The 17,920-nt window shown below is 44.5% G+C and overlaps 1 protein-coding gene and 1 long non-coding RNA gene across 3 annotated transcripts in view; both read left to right on the forward strand.

The window, feature by feature from the left end:
- The window catches only part of LOC310751943, a 414,687-nt gene that overhangs the window by 303,064 nt on the left and 93,703 nt on the right, over positions 1-17,920 (forward strand). The gene's annotated exons all lie outside the window — the stretch shown is intronic.
- On the forward strand, positions 12,456-15,636 carry LOC310751863 (uncharacterized protein). Its single transcript, XM_083591610.1, has 2 exons — positions 12,456-12,551; positions 14,862-15,636. The coding sequence occupies exon 2, from the start codon at positions 14,876-14,878 to the stop codon at positions 15,383-15,385; it is 510 nt and encodes a 169-aa protein (XP_083447736.1). The 5' UTR covers positions 12,456-12,551; positions 14,862-14,875; the 3' UTR covers positions 15,386-15,636.

The following is a 17,920-nucleotide window of genomic DNA, read 5'->3' on the forward strand; positions in this document are numbered from 1 at the left end:
GGTTGGCAAAAACAGGACTCCACAGAGCCATCTGGTGTCACAGTGTTAGAATGCATTGTTGTTGTTTAGTCGTTTAGTCGTGTCCGACTCTTCGTGACCTCATGGACCAGAGCACGCCAGGCACTCCTGCCTCCCACTGCCTCCCGCAGCTTGGTCAGACTCATGTTGGTAGCTTCGAGAACACTGTCCCACCATCTCGTCCTCTGTCGTCCCCTTCTCCTTGTGCCCTCAATCTTTCCCAACATCAGGGTCTTTTCCAGGGAGTCTTCTCTTCTCATGAGGTGGCCATACATAATAAGACAATGAACTATCCCCCACAACAGCATATGAATCAACAGCAGTTTTCATGACACATGAAGGAAGATAATGACATGATAAAATTCAAAACAGTAACTATTAATTACGTAAAGGTAAATATAACCTGACCATTAGGTCCATTCGTGACCGACTCTGGTGTTGCGGCACTCATATCACTTTATTGGCCGAGGGAGCCAGCGTACAGCTTCCGGGTCATGTGGCCAGCATGACAAAGCAGCTTCTGGCAAACCAGAGTAGCGCATGAAACACCGTTTACCTTCCCGCCAGAGCGCTCCTATTTATCTACTTGCACTTTGATGTGCTTTCGAACTGCTAGGTTGGCAGGAGCTGGGACTGAACAATGGAAGCTCACCCATCACAGGGATTCAAACCACCAACCTTCTGATCAGCAAGTCCTAGGCTGTGTGGTTTAACCCACAGCGCCACCCGCGTCCAAATTAATTACATAGCTATATGGAAAATGCATCTGGAAGACAAAATGTATTGAGGAGCTAGTGATCTGACACAGAGCCCTTCCTGCCTCTGTTCCTTCCCCCTCCCTCGCTCTTGTGAAGTTTTTTGATGGTGTGAGAACAGTCTTTAATGTCCTAAAAATGTTGGGAGGAGGTGACCCCTCCCCAAATGCCTTAATCAGTTGGGAGGATAATGCTGGGTACCTTCTTTGATGCTGAACATTGTTTTGAGGAAGTTAGGCATTGGGAGGGGGTGGCTATCTATAAAATCGGATGGTTTGGGCAGAGTTTTTTTTGTAGCTCATGCATGGACTGATTGGCCGCAGAGCAGTGCAAACTGAGGCTACTTGGAGGAGTCACTTCGCCGCTTCTTGAGGGCTTCCAAGTGGCAGATTGAAGTGCCTGCTTGCTGTTTTAGAATAAAACCTTTTAATCTTCTCACTCACTTGTGTAGTTTGCATTGCTTCTGAATCTCATTTTAAAAGAACCACCTTGCCTTTGGCAAGACAACAGCCTTTCAAAATCCTATTAAAACTATTTAGTTTAATTAATTCAACAACATTTATGAACTTGATCCAGGGATACCAGTTTTTTACAACCTGGTAATTACATCTCCAATGCCCCTCTGCTACCTGCTTGCCTTTTCGCACCTCCTTGGATTACCCCACTGCCTCCCTTGGGGTGATTCCACTCACTTTGGGAGTTATTGCTTTAGCATTGCAAGTTAGTAATTCTAACACTTGGAAAAAAGAGATGGGATGTTTGTGTTTGGCTTGCTAGGGATGCAACTTTAGAATATATGAAAGTGTACTGTAGCCTGTGTGAGAACTGGTCAAGCCTGGAACCACCTACCCAACCTCCATCTTACTTGCCTGAGGCTGCAGTCCTAACCCTGCTTACCTGGCAGTAAGCCCCATTGAATTCAATAGGACTTAGAATGATTTGGTTAGGGCTGTGCTGTAATTGAGACCATGGTAGACAAAGGATGTGAAAGCTGCGGTCCTCCAGCTATTGAACAACTACATATAGTACCCACCAGTCCCAGCAAGTATGACTGTTGATCCGGGGCTGATGAGAGCTGTGGTTCAATGACATCTCATTGGCTGCAGGTACCTGCCTTAGACAAAAACAGTTACACCCAAAGGAGGTTGTTACAGAGGATGTGTCTGTACCATTATCCTTCAGGTCAAATTGGTTTATGGGCCGAAGAGGTAAGGCCTTTTCTATGATTCTCCCAAATGATGGAATACAATTTCCATTGAAATGAAAATTGTCTCAGCTGTGCATTTTTTTTTTAAAAAAAGCAGGTTTTAATTGGTATTGTTTTGAGTTACCTTTTCATAGAATCATAGAATTGTAGAGTTGGAAGAGTTCCCAAGGGTCATCTAGTCCAACCCCCTGCAATGGAGGAATCTCAGCTAAAGCATTCATGACAGATGGCCATCCAACGTCTGCTTCGAAACCTCCAAGGAAGGAGAGTCCACAACCTCCTGAGGGAGACTGTTTCACAGTCAAACAGCTCCTACTGTCAGAAAGTACTTCCTGATGTTTAGTTGGAATCTCCTTTCTTGTAACTTGAAGCCATTGGTTGAAGTCCTACCCTCAAGAGCAAGAGAAAAACAAGTTTGTTCCCTCTTTCATGTGTAAACCCTTGAGATATTTGAAGAGGGCTGTCATATCTCATTCTCCTCTTTTCCAAGCTAAACTCGCCCAGCTCCGTCAACCATTCTTCATAGAGCTTGCTTTCCAGACCCTTGATCATCTTGGTTGCCCTCCTCTGCACACATTCCAGCTTTTTCTTGAGGAAAGGGCTGGAGCTCAGTTGTAGAACATCTGCTTTGCATGCAAAAGGTCCGAAGATCAATCCCTATCATCTCTAGGGAGTGCTAGGAAAAGGACTCCTGTCTCAAACCCTGGGAGATGCTACAGCCAATGTAGACCATACTGAGTTAGGTAGACCAGTGGCCTGACTTTGTACAAGGCGGTTTCTTAATTTTCTAACTGGGATTATTTAAGGCTGGGTTTATTTAACTGGTAAGTTGTTTTTAAATGCTGAACTTTTATTTGCTGCAATGCATATAATGTCGCAAATGCAAATAATGTCGCAAATAATGTTGCAATGTCGATTTTTGTGTGTCTCTTACCTGCTTTAAAGAATTCTTGAGCTTTTCTCATATGGTAGCTTGATATGTTTGTTTTAAATTTTCTGCTTATCTCCTCTTGTAATATTAGATCTTGGGGCCATCCAATGAAGCTGAATGTCAGAAGATCCAGGACAGAAAAAAAGCAATGACTTCTTCAAATAGGGCATAATTAAACTACAAAATTCTTTCACACAGCGCTTAAGAGATGGCCAGTAAATTGGATTGCTATAAGACAGGATTAGACAAATTCATGGGGGATAAAGCCGTCTGTGACTACCAGCCATTATGTCTATGTCCTCTTTCCACTGCTGGGGGTGGCCTATCTCTGAATACCAGTTGCTTGGAATCACAAGTGGGGAATGTTGCTGTTGCACTTATGACATGCTTGTGAGCTTCCCATTGGGTCAACTATTTGCCCTGTGTGAGAACAGGGTCAGTATGCCCCACAGAGGACCTTAAGGTCCATAAATAGCAACACCCTAGAGGTCCCGGGCCCCAAGGAAGTTAGATTAGCCTCAACCAGAGCCAGGCCTTTTTCAACACTGGCTCCGGCCTGGTGGAACGCTCTGTCTCATGAGACCAGGGCCCTGCAGGATCTGATTTCTTTCCGCAGGGCCTGTAAGACACAGTTGTTCCACCTGGCCTTTGGCTTGGAGTCAATTTGATTTCCACCCCCCCTTTCTTTTTTCCTTTCTCCTCCTGTGATGAGGCTGCATTTTAATGTTTCAATGTTTTAATGTTGTATTTTAATCTTGTTTTTAAGTTGTATTCATTCAACTTGTTTTTATTATTGCTTGTTAGCCACCCTGAGCCCGGCCTTGGCGGGGGACGGTGGGGTATAAATAAAAATTATTATTATTATTATTATTATTATTATTATTATTATTGACTAGATGGACGTTTGATCAGATGCGGCAGGCCTGCCCTTATCTCCTTGTAAGAGATGTTCCCCCAAGTGCAACTTGCGCAAAAGTGTATGCTTGCACTGATAAAAAAGATAATGTCACAATGAGGTGCCAAACCAAGAGAGTTGATTCAGAATGAACTTTAATGGAAATATGAAAAGTGTCAAGCAGGCAATTGTAAAAGAAGCAGGACAGGGACAAGGCAAAGGCACACAGTATACAATGTGGCTTTCAACTTCTTCTTGGTCTGGAGGCTTTCGGGACACATAGTGGGAAAGCATGAGAAAGGAAAGATGGCAGAGACTCGTGTAAATGCTGTTGGCTTAGATGACGGTCCCAGAAATTCAGATTTTCCTGAATCCAAGGTGAGACGCTCAATAATGGATAGGCATGATCTTCACGCATTCAGGGTCATTCAAATCATCACCACACAGATTTTCTTCACAAGTTCAATAGGCCTAAAAGCACACGCTGCCACGATGCCCCTGCAGAGCCCTCCTTCCAAAGAGCCCACCCCTTCTCAGACTATAGCCCCAAGAGCTTCCAAGGAGGCCATCCCCATAGCCCCACCCACCAGGGTCAGGTTACATTTACCTTTACGTAATTAATAGTTACTGTTTTGAATTTTATGATGTCATTATCTTCCTTCATGTGTCATGAAAACTGCTGTTGATTCATATGCTGTTCTGGGGGATAGGTCATTGTCATATTATGCCATGTATGTATGGCCACCTCATGAGAAGAGAAGACTCCCTGGAAAAGACCCTGATGTTGGGAAAGATTGAGGGCACAAGGAGAAGGGGACGACAGAGGACGAGATGGTGGAACAGTGTTCTCTAAGCTATCAACATGAGTCTGACCAAACTGTGGGAGGCAGTGGGAGGCAGGAGTGCCTGGCGTGCTCTGGTCCATGAGGTCACGAAGAGTCGGACACGACTAAACGACTAAACAACAACAATGCATTCTAACACTGTGACACCAGATGGCTCTGTGGAGTCCTGTTTTTGCCAACCCAATTTCTCATGCAAAGTTTGCAACGCGTTTCACGGAAACGCTTCTTTGATGTGTCTAGATCCAGCCTAAGTTAAGCGTGAGTGGCACTGTTCTGCAGTGGTTCCTGTCCTACTTAGACTTCCAGTAGCTGATGCTTGGGGAGTGCTCTTTGGCTCTGTGAGGTCCATGAAGGGTTTGATTTTATCCCTCATGCTGTTTAATATCCACATGAAACTGCTGAGTGGGGTTATCTGGAGATTTGGAGTATGTCATCAGCCGCCGTCCAGCCACTGCCCGCCTCCTCCAGCCCCGCCGGCAGCGCTGTCCTCCCCCCAAAAAAGGTCAACAATGGGGGTGGGTGTCAGGGGGAGCCTTGCACCACGGCGCTGAATATGCTTAAGACAGCCCTGGTCATGAGCAATATGCTGATGACACACAGCTCTACTTCTCTTTTATATCTCAAGGCTTGTCAGTGGATGTGCTGGGCAGTTTTCTTCCTTGGTAATGGACTGGATGAGAGCCAACAAACTGAAGCTCAGTCCAGATAAGACTGAGGTACAGTTAGTGGGTGGTCCGTAGACTGGATAGATGGGAGTGGCCTGCTCTTGATGGGGTTACATAGCCCCCAAAGGAACAGACACGTAGCTTGGAGGGTCCTTCTGGTTCCACTGCTGTCACTTGAGGTTCAGATGGCCTTGGTGGCATGGAGTGCCTTCCATAAGATTTGGCTGGTGACCCAGCTGTGCATCTATCTGAACAAGGATAGCCTAACCCAGTGATGGCCAAACTTGGCCCTCCAGCTGTTTTGGGACTACAACTCCTATGATCCCTAACTAACAGGACCAGTGGCCAGGGATGATGGGAATGGTAGTCCCAAACCTGGAGGGCCAAGTTTGGCCATCATTGGCCTAACCTCTGTTGCCTCTACCACTAGGTGAGATTTCTGCAATGCATTGTATGTGAAGCTGCCTCTGAAAACAGTTCAGAAACATCGGCTGGTGCAGAATTTGGTGGCTGGGTTGCTCACTGGGGCAGGACAGTTTGAGCATATAACACCAATCCTAGCCTGACTCCACTGGCTGCTAATTAGTTTCCTGACCCAATAAAGCCTTAAATGGCTTAGGACTGCAATATCTCAAGGACCACCTCTGCCCATATGAACTGACCCAGTCCATGTGATCACCATCTGAGACCCTTCTTCAGGTACCTCCTCCATGAGAGGTCTGAAGGACAGCAACAAGAAAATGGACATTTTCTTTTGTGGTTCTCTGTTTTTGGACTGCTCTCCCCAAGGAGGTTCAATAGATGCCTTCATTACAGATCTTTAAGTGCCAGGCAAGAACATTCCTCTTCTCTCAGGCCTTTGGCAGCCTTCCAAGCATCTAAGAGACCAGAGGTACTAGAACAATCGGTTAAATCCTTTGAGACTAAAATAACCAGTGGTCAATTTTTATAGATATTTGCTATGAGTAAATCAATTTGTTCTACAAAATCTAAGAAATGAATGGAATGTTCAGTAAATGTTCCTCAAATCCAAATTTGAAGTTTCCCCCTATTGCTGAGCAGACTATCTTAAAACAACAGTGATACCTCTCTCTGGATTTATTGGTTCTATGCCTTATCAATATTCTCTGTTGTTAAGTACCCCCGTGATATCTCCTACACCTCCTCCAAGATTCAAGGGTTCTGATGGTCTCTAGGTGGCAAGTTCTGGAAATACTGCACTGTTAACAGGATGGTGGATGCTTGAACCAGTCCAAGAAGATATGTGTTATGTTCTTACGGTTGTCACCCTGAAACGACTTACTTTTGAGTAAGTTGCATTGAACTGTATTGAAAGGAACTTATTTCTTGGTAAACGTGTATAGGATTGTGCTGCCACATAAAAGGAAAACCAGAAAGCCAGTGCTATGATGCAGAAAAAGTTTTATTGGGAATTTCAAACAGTAAAAGTATTCAAGTGAATACTAAGCATACTGGAAGACAATAAAGCAAAAAAGAACAAATTCCAGTGAACAGCTTCTCCTTTAGAATTATTTTTTCAGGCTGGAAGAAGAGTAGGGGGTTCTACATGTATAGAACATTCTTTCCACCTTCCTTTACATTAAGTCCCAATTACCCATATTTACACTTGCATGCTAATTTCATAGACATAGTGAATGGATCTTGTGCTTTTCTTCCCAATGCGAATTGGTGTGTTTCAAAGAGACATAGGCAAATAAATATCATAGTAACTAGCAGGGGAAAGTGAGATAAAATTAAACTGGAAACAGCTGCATGTTCTAGATGGGCCTGATTACAAGGGATGCAGAACACTCTCCCAGCTCCCATTGGGATTGCCTAGGGAGTTTGGGTGCTCAGCATATCTAAAATCAGACCGAAATAGTCCACCACAGATCTCTTTTTCTTTCCTCCTTGTTGACAGACCGTGAGAGCTTAGCAGGGGGTATAGCAGATGCTGCCTCTACGCCCCACAAACCCATAACGGCCACGGCCCCCCAAACCACCAGAGCTAGACCCCAGAAGACCTGCACCACCATAGAGCCCTCTGCCATATCCACCGCCAAATCCGCTGCCAAATCCGGATCCATAACCACCAGCAGCACATGGAGTGTTGCCTCCGACAGACACAGGCTCACAACTGGCAGAGAGGATGGGTCCTGGGATGGTCAGGACGGTAGGAGGTGGCTGGATCACAACCTCTGCTGGTGGGATCTGGTTGACGCATGATGGGGCAACTCCTGCCAGGACTCCGAGGTTGGTTGCTCTTTCAGCACCTCCATAACCGTAGCCAAGACCTCCGTAGCCGTAGCCGAGACCTCCATACCCATAGCCAAGACCTCCTGCTGATCCAAACCCAACAGTGGGAGTGGAAGCACAGGATGGGACAGCACAGGATGGACCACAGTCAGCCATTGTTGTGTAGAGGTGAGTCTGAAACCAAGAAGACCATGGGACAAAATGAACATGTGGAATGCCACTTCAATGGGGAACGTAGAGCACATTTTAATCAGCTGCCTTTGACAGCTCTAACACTATGCCCTAATGCTTGGATCCTTTATTGTCTTCTCTTTCTTTCACCACAGCACTTCTCTTCATTGTGGGTCACAAATCCAAATACTGGCAGCTCCAGGAATGTCTGAGAATGTCATCTATCTGAAACTCTGGAGAATAGTTTCCAGTCAGTGAGGACAATACTGAACTAGGAGGTCCAATGGTCTGTCTTGGTAAAAAGCAACTCCCTAAGTTTCTATTTAAACCAGACCTTTAGCTGGAACAATGAATGCAGGAATCTTTTTTTCTTTCCTAGAGGAAGGGCCATTACTCACTGGCAGAACATATGTTTTGCATTCGTTCCCTGGAATCTGCAGGCTGGGCTGGGAAAGAATCTCTCATCTGAAACCCTGGAGAGCCTCAGACGATCAGAGAAGACAATACTGAACTACAAGGATGAATTGTAAAGCAGCTTCCTATATTATTACTTTCTTCATCTGCCAAATCTTCCATGAAGAACAGATGTATATTAGCCTATGCAATAAATACTGTACTTCCCTTATGCTGACTTCTGTTTTTTATCTTCCTGACTGAATTTTTGCTAAGGTTACATTGCTGGGGAAATCTGAAAAACATTCCGTGGAATGCTGTCTTGTGTCTCAAGCCCAATGCATGGAGAGTCATGAATGCTAAATTTGTACTTTGCAATGAGGAAAGCTGGATTTGCACAACTTGTGATAGAATAAGACTCTCTCACCAGGAAAACAAAAATGTCTAGTTTTGAAAGAATGCTATAAGATGTAATAATAATAATAATAATAATAATAATAATAATAATAATTTATTATACCCCGAGCATCTGGCTGAGTTTCCCCAGCCATTCTAGGCAGCTCCCAATCAAGTGTTAAAAATACAGCATTAAATATTAAAAACTTCCCTAAACAGGGCTGCCTTCAGATGTCTTTTAAAAATAAGATAGCTGCTTATTTCCTTGGCATCTGAAGGGAGGGCGTTCCACAGGGCGGGCGCCACTACTGAGAAGGCCCTCTGTCTGGTTCCCTGTAACTTCACTTCTTGCAATGAGGGAACTGCCAGAAGGCCCTCAGAGCTGGACCTCAGTGTCCGGGCTGAACGATAGGGGTGGAGAGGGCTATAGTGAATTGTTAGAGCATCTTCTTTGCATGCAGAAGGTCCTGACTTCACTCCCCAGCATCTCCAGGTAAGGTTTGGAAGAAAAACCTTCCTTGAAGCCCTGGAGAATTGCAGCCAGTCAAACATTACAGTGCTGGATGGATGAACACTCTGGTCTCGGTGTAAGGCAACTTCCTAAAACGTTTGTGTTCAGAAGAAATACATAGAAAATAAGTCAGCCAACAAAATGGAGTATGGAGGATTCCTGATGGAATAGCAGCATAAAGGTAAAGGGACCCCTGACCATTAGGTCCAGTCGTGACCGACTCTGGGGTTACGGCACTCACCTTGCTTTACTGGCTGAGGGAGCCGGGTCATGTGGCCAGCATGACTAAGCCGCTTCTAGTGAACCAGAGCAGTGCACGGAAACGCCGTTTACCTTCCCGCCGGAGCAGTACCTATTTATCTACTTGAACTTTGACATGCTTTCGAAATGCTAGGTTGGCAGGAGCAGCGACCGAGCAACGGGAGCTCACCCCGTTGCGGGGATTCGAACTGCCAACCTTCTGATCGGCAAGTCCTAGGCTCTGTAGTTTAACCCACAGTGCCACCCGCGTCCAGCTGAACCCTCTAAGCAGTGCAAAAAAAAAGCACGTAAATACAAGATCATAACATAAATGCACACATTTGACTTACCAAAGTCTGTGAGGAGTAGAAATGGAGAGAAGGAGATCAAGTCAAGGAAAGCTGTTGGACTATCTCAGCCCAGGGAGCCCTTTTATACTCTTTTGACTGTATCCCCTGATGGCCCCACAGCTAGCTGGGATACACCCCCTTTCCCTGAGGCTTTAATTAGCAAGCAATTTATGAATTACATCATGCCCTCTAATTGTTTTAATAAGAAAGAAAAATGGGGCAAAAGAGTTCGCATTTCCTCTGCTCCCCACAAAGCTTCTTTCCCATCCTCACCCTTTTGATCTTTGCATTCTCATTCTTCCACCAAAGGAGTTAATAAAAAAATTAAGAAAATGTAAAGATGCCTTTGTATGTTCATTTCGGACAGATCAACAGGTGCTATGGCTTTGAAGAGAATTAAAGTGGCTGGAATGGCTGGAGATTTTATCAGCAGCCTACTTGACTTCCATATCCAAGATTATCATTCCATTCACAGCACATAGCCAGGGTTCTCTGCCTCCAATGTCAGAGGTAGCATGCCTCTGAATACCAGTTGTTGGGAATCAGAATTGGGGAATGGGACATTGAGTTCCTGTCCTTCTTATGATATTCCTATTGGTTGACCACTGTGAGAACAGAATCTTCCTAATGTTCTAACCTTCGTTGATGCAAGGATGTCATATACACATGTATGAATAAGTGTACCCAATAAAGTGAAAATGATTTTGAAGCGTTACCAAAAAATCACAGTTATATGAAGCCCACCTCCCAAATAAAACAATTGAAGAAATTAAAGGATAATGTAGGCAGGGATGATAGGAGACACCTGGAGGACCACTGTACTAGACTGTACTAGACATATGTCCCAACCAATCAGGGATCACATATTAAATTCACTTGTAATATTAGCAACCCCTGGTTTCCTGAATTTTTAGCCCGCCTGTAACTTGTAACTTGTAATGTAAACGTGGCTAACACAATGCAAATGATGTTTAATAAATCCCTTGATAGCCTCCTGTTTCTATCCATCTTTGAGATCAGCAAGGGAAATCCTATAACCTGTTACATCAATATGCAAGATCAGGTGGGCAGATCGAAGAGTTGGCGCCTTCATGGTGATCAGTTGAGATCTGTTGGTATCCATCTATCTCCACTTACTGAAATGCTAAGGTTATTTTCAACTAGCCCATGTTAGACCTATTGAAAGCAATGGACAGGGGATGCCAGGAAACAGGGAATTATGTTCACATGTGGTGGGAGTGTAAATATGTACACATTTTTTTGGCAAAGGTTATTTAAGGAGATAACAGAAATCACAGGGTTACAGCTGACCGAAAGTCTAGCGGTAGCATTATTATCAATTTACAATGGAGTGGAAGGTTCGCAGGCTATGAAGGACTTGCTCACAAATTTATTGACAGCTGCATGAATTATCTATAATAAGAAGTGGAAGGGGCAAGCAGAATATAAAATGGAATAATGGTATAAAGAGGTGTGGGATATAGCTGTTAAAAGATAAATTAACATGTGCCATTGAGGTAAGATGGGAAATATGCAAGGGAAATTATTTTTGAGGAGATATGGAGGGTGTTTGTAGAACTTGTACTGTTAAAATGGAAAAGGGTCAAACCATCATAAGAGGTGTTGAAATTTTGGGAGGCTGGATAGTTACAATGGGATGGTATCAGTGGTGGGGTGCACATTTTTATTCTTATTTATTTATGCTTATTACTTTGTAAAAGAAGAAGAAGAAAAAAGCAATGGACAAATCAGTCAACACCATGCATTTTGATGGAACTCTCCTGAGAATGAGTTTATTGGATGCAACCCATCATAATTTCAGCTATGTTTGTGTGTGGCTTGTCGCTCATAAATTAGCATGTTCTAAACTACAGATTTTGAATACATTTCATACGTTTTCTAGGCTTCCCAATATGCAAGTTTTAATTGCCTTTCTAAGCTGCCTGTTTAAAAAGAAAAAAAAGTAGTGTTTTCTTTTTGGTTTCAACTTGGTACTGATTTTATATATCTGGTTTAGATGCTTAACATATTTTTGGTTGGTGTGGGGGTTTTTTAACCACAGACACCATCTTCTATTGAAGTTGGGACAGCCCCCTCCCACCTCTGCCACCCAGAAGACCACTCCAGATTAACTCTAGATTTTTGCCAGGCTGAAGGAAACATCTCTGACCTCCTAGGACAAGTAGAGAAGATAACATATAATGAGCCCTGAAGCTGGATCAAACCAAAGGCCCATGTTGTCCAGCATCCTCTTTCCTGCAGTGGTCAACCAGATGCAGTGGTCAACATAGGGACCATAGCTCTTTCTCACTATTGTTCTCTTCCAAGTGGCATTGGCGCTCTCAGGTCCCAATTGTGAGTTCCCTATTGAGGCATCTGTTTCTGCACTGTGAATACAAGAAGCTGAGTTAGATGGGGCTTTGACCACATCCAGCAGGGCTTTTCTGATGTGCTCAAGGCATTCAAGGACACCGATTTCATCTGATACCGGAGATGTCTCAGAAGGTGTAAGCAGAAAGCTTTGATCATGTCCTAGAGTTCCCTACACTGATGAAAGAGCTTTGATGATCTCCATCTCCTCCCTCTGGGTGTTTCTGATTTAAAACAGCAGATAAACTAGAGCAATTTGACTTGAGGTCAGCAAAATTAAAAGGAAGGGAGGGGGGAACAAACTGGTGTCAAGACTATTTGTGTTGCATTATTGCAACCACTTAATTTTGTGACCTCCCTCTTTTGTGCTTAGTAAAGTATTTTGCACATGAAATTGTTGACAACTAAATAAAATGTTAGTTGGAAAGAGGCGGTCTCTTGGTCAGAGGACTGCTTGACAGAACTGTATAAAAACAGAAACTTCTCCCAGTTCCTCCAACAGCTTCATCTGACTCTCTTGTCTTCATTCCATCTTCTCAAAGAAGCAGGTAAGTTCATTTTTGGGGGTGAATGTTTCTGAATTTATCAAAAAAAACACACATCAAATTAAGACTAGATGGATTTTCCAGCTTCATACTTTGTAAGTGCATTTAATATGATATTGCTAGAAGAAACTCTAATTAAGCATTTTTAAGGAAAACTGGAAGGTGCCACCAGCTCTCTATCTTCTTCCTTCCTTCCTAAATGATATTTAGACAAACATACACACTTCTGTCTTTTACAGCACAAAACTCTGCATTTCACTCAGAAGTAAACCCGAATGTGTTGTGCTTAAAGGTAAAGGTAAAGGGACCCCTGATCATTAGGTCAAGTCGTGACTGACTCTGGGGTTGCAGCGCTCATCTCGCTTTATTGGCCGAGGGAGCCGGCGTACAGCTTCCGGGTCATGTGGCCAGCATGACTAAGCTGCTTCTGGCAAACCAGAGCAGCGCACGGAAACGCCGTTTACCTTCCCGCCGGAGTGGTATCTATTTATCTACTTGCACTTTGACGTGCTTTCGAACTGCTGGGTTGGCAGGAGCAGGGCTGTCTTATTTTTTTCAAGCTCATCCCCAACTTGCTAAACAATGGTATACTGTCTTCCAGTATGTTCAAGATACATGCCGATAGCATTGTTGATAAAACATGCCTTTTCTTAAAAGAATCTTACTGGGTTATCTCATCATTTTCTTATATTTCAGAACATCAGTACTGGGGGTAGCCAGAATAGCACCTTCTAGATGTTGTGGATTAAAATGCCAAGAAAAGGGGTCATTCCTTAGTGATGCACAAGGTCCCAGGACCAGTCCCCTACATCTCCAGTAATGTCCCCTGTCTGGAACCCAGGAGAGTCATTGGCAATCAGTGTAGACCATGGGTAGACCATGGGTAGTCCGGGGGCTGGATCCAACCCAATCGCCTTCTAAATCTAGCCCACGGACGGTCCAGAAACCAGCATGTTTTTACATGAGTAGAATGTGTCCTTTTCTTTAAAATGCCACTCTGGGTTATTTATGGGGCATAGGAATTTGTTCATTATTATTTTTTTCAAAATATAGTCCGGCCCCCCACAAGGTCTGAGGGACAGTGTACTGAAAAAGTCTGCTGACCCTTGGTGTAGACAATATTTACAACAAAGCCCACATTTAGTATATGGCAGCTAATCTTCTTCTCATCACCCTGAACTGTTGCCCATGCTAGCTGAGTCTCATGGTCGTTGAAGTCCACGATATCAGGGCAGGCATCACTTTGATTCCCCTTGATCTGCACCAATCTGAAACTTTTTCATTCTTTGCCTTTCGTGGTCCATGTTCAACTCCCTTCTGCAATTTTATGTTGTGTTTTGAATATAATTTTTTATTCCATTTTCTGTTTCACACTATCAGATAAAGATTTTACATGCTTAAAATATCAGTGACTTCCTGTCAGGGACTGGACTGAGGAGGAATGGTGGAGACGACCCACTTTCCTCCTGAAGCTTCCAAAGAAGAGGGAGACAGTATAGAATTACAACAGTGGTTTGCGGGAGGTCATAGCTCAGAGGCTGCAGAGGGGAGAAGCTGGGAAATATCGGGAAAGGAGCAGGAACAAGAAGAAGCACGAGGGGAGAGACAGCTGGCAGACTGAGTGTCTTTAGAATGCATTGCAGACCCTTCTCTCTCCCAGAACCTGGCAGGCATTGAAAGTAGGAGAGCAGAGAGCTCAGAGGCAAAAGGCATAGAGAAGCCACCATAGGGAAGATGTATAATAGAAGAGACGGAGGGGGTGGGGTTTTCACTCGGAGCAACATCATTACTCTAAGAAGCAACATTTCTAAGCCTCTCTCTGTGAACATTGAATAAAATACCCCCATCGTTCAGCCTGGACACTGAGATCCAGCGCCGAGGGCCTTCTGGCAGTTCCCTCATGTTGAGAAGTGAGGTTACAGGGAACCAGACAGAGTGCCTTCTCGGTAGTGGCGTCCGCCCTGCAGAACGCCCTCCCTTCATATGTGAAGGAAATAAGTAGCTATCTTATCTTTAAAAGACGTCTGAAGGCAGCCCTGTTTAGGGAAGTTTTTAATATTTAATGCTTTATTGTTTTTAACACTTATTGCAGCAGCCTGCCACGAGGGAGAGGGATCAGATTCCCTGAAGCCTGACACTTCCTTTCTTCTCTTTCTATGGTTCATTTTGCATATCTTATATCCCTGCATATCTTACAAAAACTATACCAATCGGTTTTCCATTATTACATCCATCAAAATATTATTTGCATCGCTGAATTTATCTTCATGCTGCCAGAGTTTTCAGCTGTACACATGCAATTTTATTTTTTAGATTCATCTTCAGCCATGGCTAACTGTGGCCCATCCTGTGCCGTGCCATCCTGTGCTTCCACCCCCACAGTTGGGTTTGGATCTGCAGCTCTTGGTAGACGCGGAGGTCTTGGCTATGGATACGGAGGTCTTGGCTATGGCAATGGAGGTCTTGGCTATGGCTATGGAGGTCTCGGCTACGGCTATGGAGGTGCTGAAAGAGCAGCCAATCTCGGTGTCCTGGATGGAGTCATCCCTTCATGCGTCAACCAGATCCCACCAGCAGAGGTCGTCATCCAGCCACCTCCCAGTGTCCTGACCATCCCAGGGCCCATCCTCTCTGCCAGCTGTGAGCCTCTGTCTGTTGGAGGCAACACTCCATGTGCTGTTAGTGGTTCTGGAATCGTAGGGGGTTATGGCTATGGTGGGTGGGGCTATGGGTCTGGCCTCCTTGGAAGCTCTGGGGGCTGGGGCTATGGTTTGGGCTATGGGAGGGGAGCACTCCTTGGAAGGAAGGTCGGGCGTCGTGGTAGCATCTGTTCTTAGGCCAATTAAACCTAAGAAGCATATCCTGAACTGATATCCAGGGAACTTGATACCGATCCAGTCGCCAAGGTTTAGAAGACCTGCATCCAAGCAAACCGCTGATGAAGTTGAACTCTCTTAATTCCCCCCTCTGTATTATGAAGTCGAGAAGACCAAGAACCTTCTACAATATGCAGCTTTTTTGCCTATTGTGCAGCTATCCTTTCTTTTTCTTTGATCTTTTCAATAAAGCTTGTTCTGCATTCTGATAACATGTGTGTCTTTGTTTTTAAAACTCCACCTCCAGTTTCTCATAGGAAGGTGTCCAAGGTCTTAAACCCAATTTTGTCCCAATTAAAATTGGAGTATTGGGGGCCGTCTTTCTCTCTTGCACCCTGAAGTGTTTACATGGAGTGTGGGGAAAGTATGTTATATTCCTCTAGAATTACCATTCTCCTCTTATTCAACATGAGTACAGGATCTCTCTCCAGGGCACCCTGACTGGTTATTCATTCAGAGAAACAACTCATAGTCAGGGGTCAAATGCAACTTTTGCTAAAGGACCAGGAAGGATGGGTTAAATAGGTGCAAGGAAGCAGTTGTGCCCCTTCTCCTGATTCCTCTTTGCTGTCACTCCTGTCTTCCACTGCCTCCCGCAGTTATGTCAAACTCATGCTGGTAGCTTCGAGAACACTGTCCAACCATCTCGTCCTCTGTCGTCCCCTTCTCCTTGTGCCCTCCATCTTTCCCAACATCAGGGTCTTTTCTTCTCTTCTCATGAGGTGGTCAAAGTATTGGAGCCTCAGCTTCAGGATCTGTCCTTCCAGTGAGCACTCAGGGCTGATTTCCTTAAGAATGGATAGGTTTGATCTTCTTGCAGTCCATGGGACTCTCAAGAGTCTCCTCCAGCACCATAATTCAAAAGCATCAATTCTTCGGTGATCAGCCTTCTTTATGGTCCAGCTCTCACTTCCATACATCACTACTGGGAAGTATATAATAATAAATACTTAGCTAAGAAAAAGAAAAGGGGAAAAGAAAGGAGGGAGATAAAAAACCATACCTTTAAATAAACTTTCTTATTTTAAAAATAAATTCATATCTATAGATACTCAAAAAACAAATAACTATCTATATTAATATGAAAAAATATCTGTGGAAATCAATGTGGAGGAGCAGAAAATATAAATTGCATACTTTGATTAATCACAGACATATTACCAGCTCTGGGTGTGTGTGTATGTGTGTGTAAAGTAAATTATATGGAGGAGTGTTTTCTTCAACTTTCTTATCCCCCCCCAAAAAATATTTAAAATGTCCATCTTCTAACTATTTTTTCCCCCTCCTTGCTGGCCAACAAGAACTCTTCTCTGACAAGTTGCTGCAGTCAAAATGGCAGCTTGGAACTTACTCATTTTTCCAATTTTGATGCCTTGGCAGAGCCTTGACATGACTTGACATCTGGTGCTTTGTAAGGACCTGGAAGTCATGTCAGGCATTGCGGTGCAGGTGCTGAGCACCCACAACAATGTTTGGTGGGTGCCCTGGCCCCCAAGAGTTGGTGCCAGTGCCTGGGTGCTTTCCTTTGTTCTCTCAATCTCTCCCTTCCCTGCCTCTTACTCCGAGTCCTTCACCAACAATCCATCACTTTAATGTGTGTGTAATTCTTGGGTCCCAATAATGGCCCATAGCTGAGGACACCAAGGAAAACAAAAGGGGGCTGGGAGCCAGGAAAGAATATAAAAAGAAGAAAAGAGGAAAGAAAGAAGAAAGAGAAAGGCACTTCCAATTTTCCATCTGCCAGTTACATAACAGAAAATATTCAAAATATTCACTCCAAGAAAGCGTGTTCTCCTTCATGGAGAGCACATGTCGTGGTGGGGGCCGACAGGACGCTCCAAAGATGTGGGGCGGACTAATTGATCTTTGTCCACTGTTGTGATTGGGCTTCCCTTGTTGTTGGGAAGATGTTAATGTTGCCATTTGATGATTGACAGCCAGGAATGTTAAAACTCCCTGCACGGGGCATAGAGCTTCCTCTTTTCGCTCCGTGCATCGGATTGCCCGTCCCCCCTCCCTAGAATTAGGGTTGTTTGCTTTGACCTTGCTATGCCTGTCATGGGGTCGTCTGCTTTTGGGGCAGGGGCCCGGTAGGAATTTTGTCCATCTGGCTGATTGGCTGGGGCCATTTGGTTTTTGCCTACTGCGTAGCAAATCGTCACAACTTGTAAGGTTGCAGTTAGGCGTTGGTTTATGGTTTGGTTGGTTGAGGGGCATGGATTGGCTGTGCCTGCCCTTCTAATGCTGCTGCTGCAAGGGATTCCATTAAAGGAATACAGGGGCTCATTATTGCGTTTGTCCGAACCCTGTCAAGGGGCTAGGGCCATGCAAGAGCCCCTGGTTGCATTTGTGGAAGGCTGAGGGCAGGTTCCCTGCTCTGTTGCTACCCCCAAATGTATTCCCCTTTTCTGACTTTTGCAGGCTTGCAAAATGTCAGTCTGCCCCCCCCGGGGGGGGGCAGATAGTCACAACCAATGCCTAAGCAACCACTCACAT

The sequence above is a fragment of the Podarcis filfolensis genome, assembly GCF_964270895.1.
Source record: "Podarcis filfolensis genome assembly, chromosome: 16".
Lineage (NCBI taxonomy): Eukaryota > Metazoa > Chordata > Lepidosauria > Squamata > Lacertidae > Podarcis > Podarcis filfolensis.

Bases quoted from the DNA above. Each gene is read 5' to 3' on its own strand.
- LOC310751863 (XM_083591610.1), top strand. From the start codon at position 14,876: ATGGCTAACTGTGGCCCATCCTGTGCCGTGCCATCCTGTGCTTCCACC.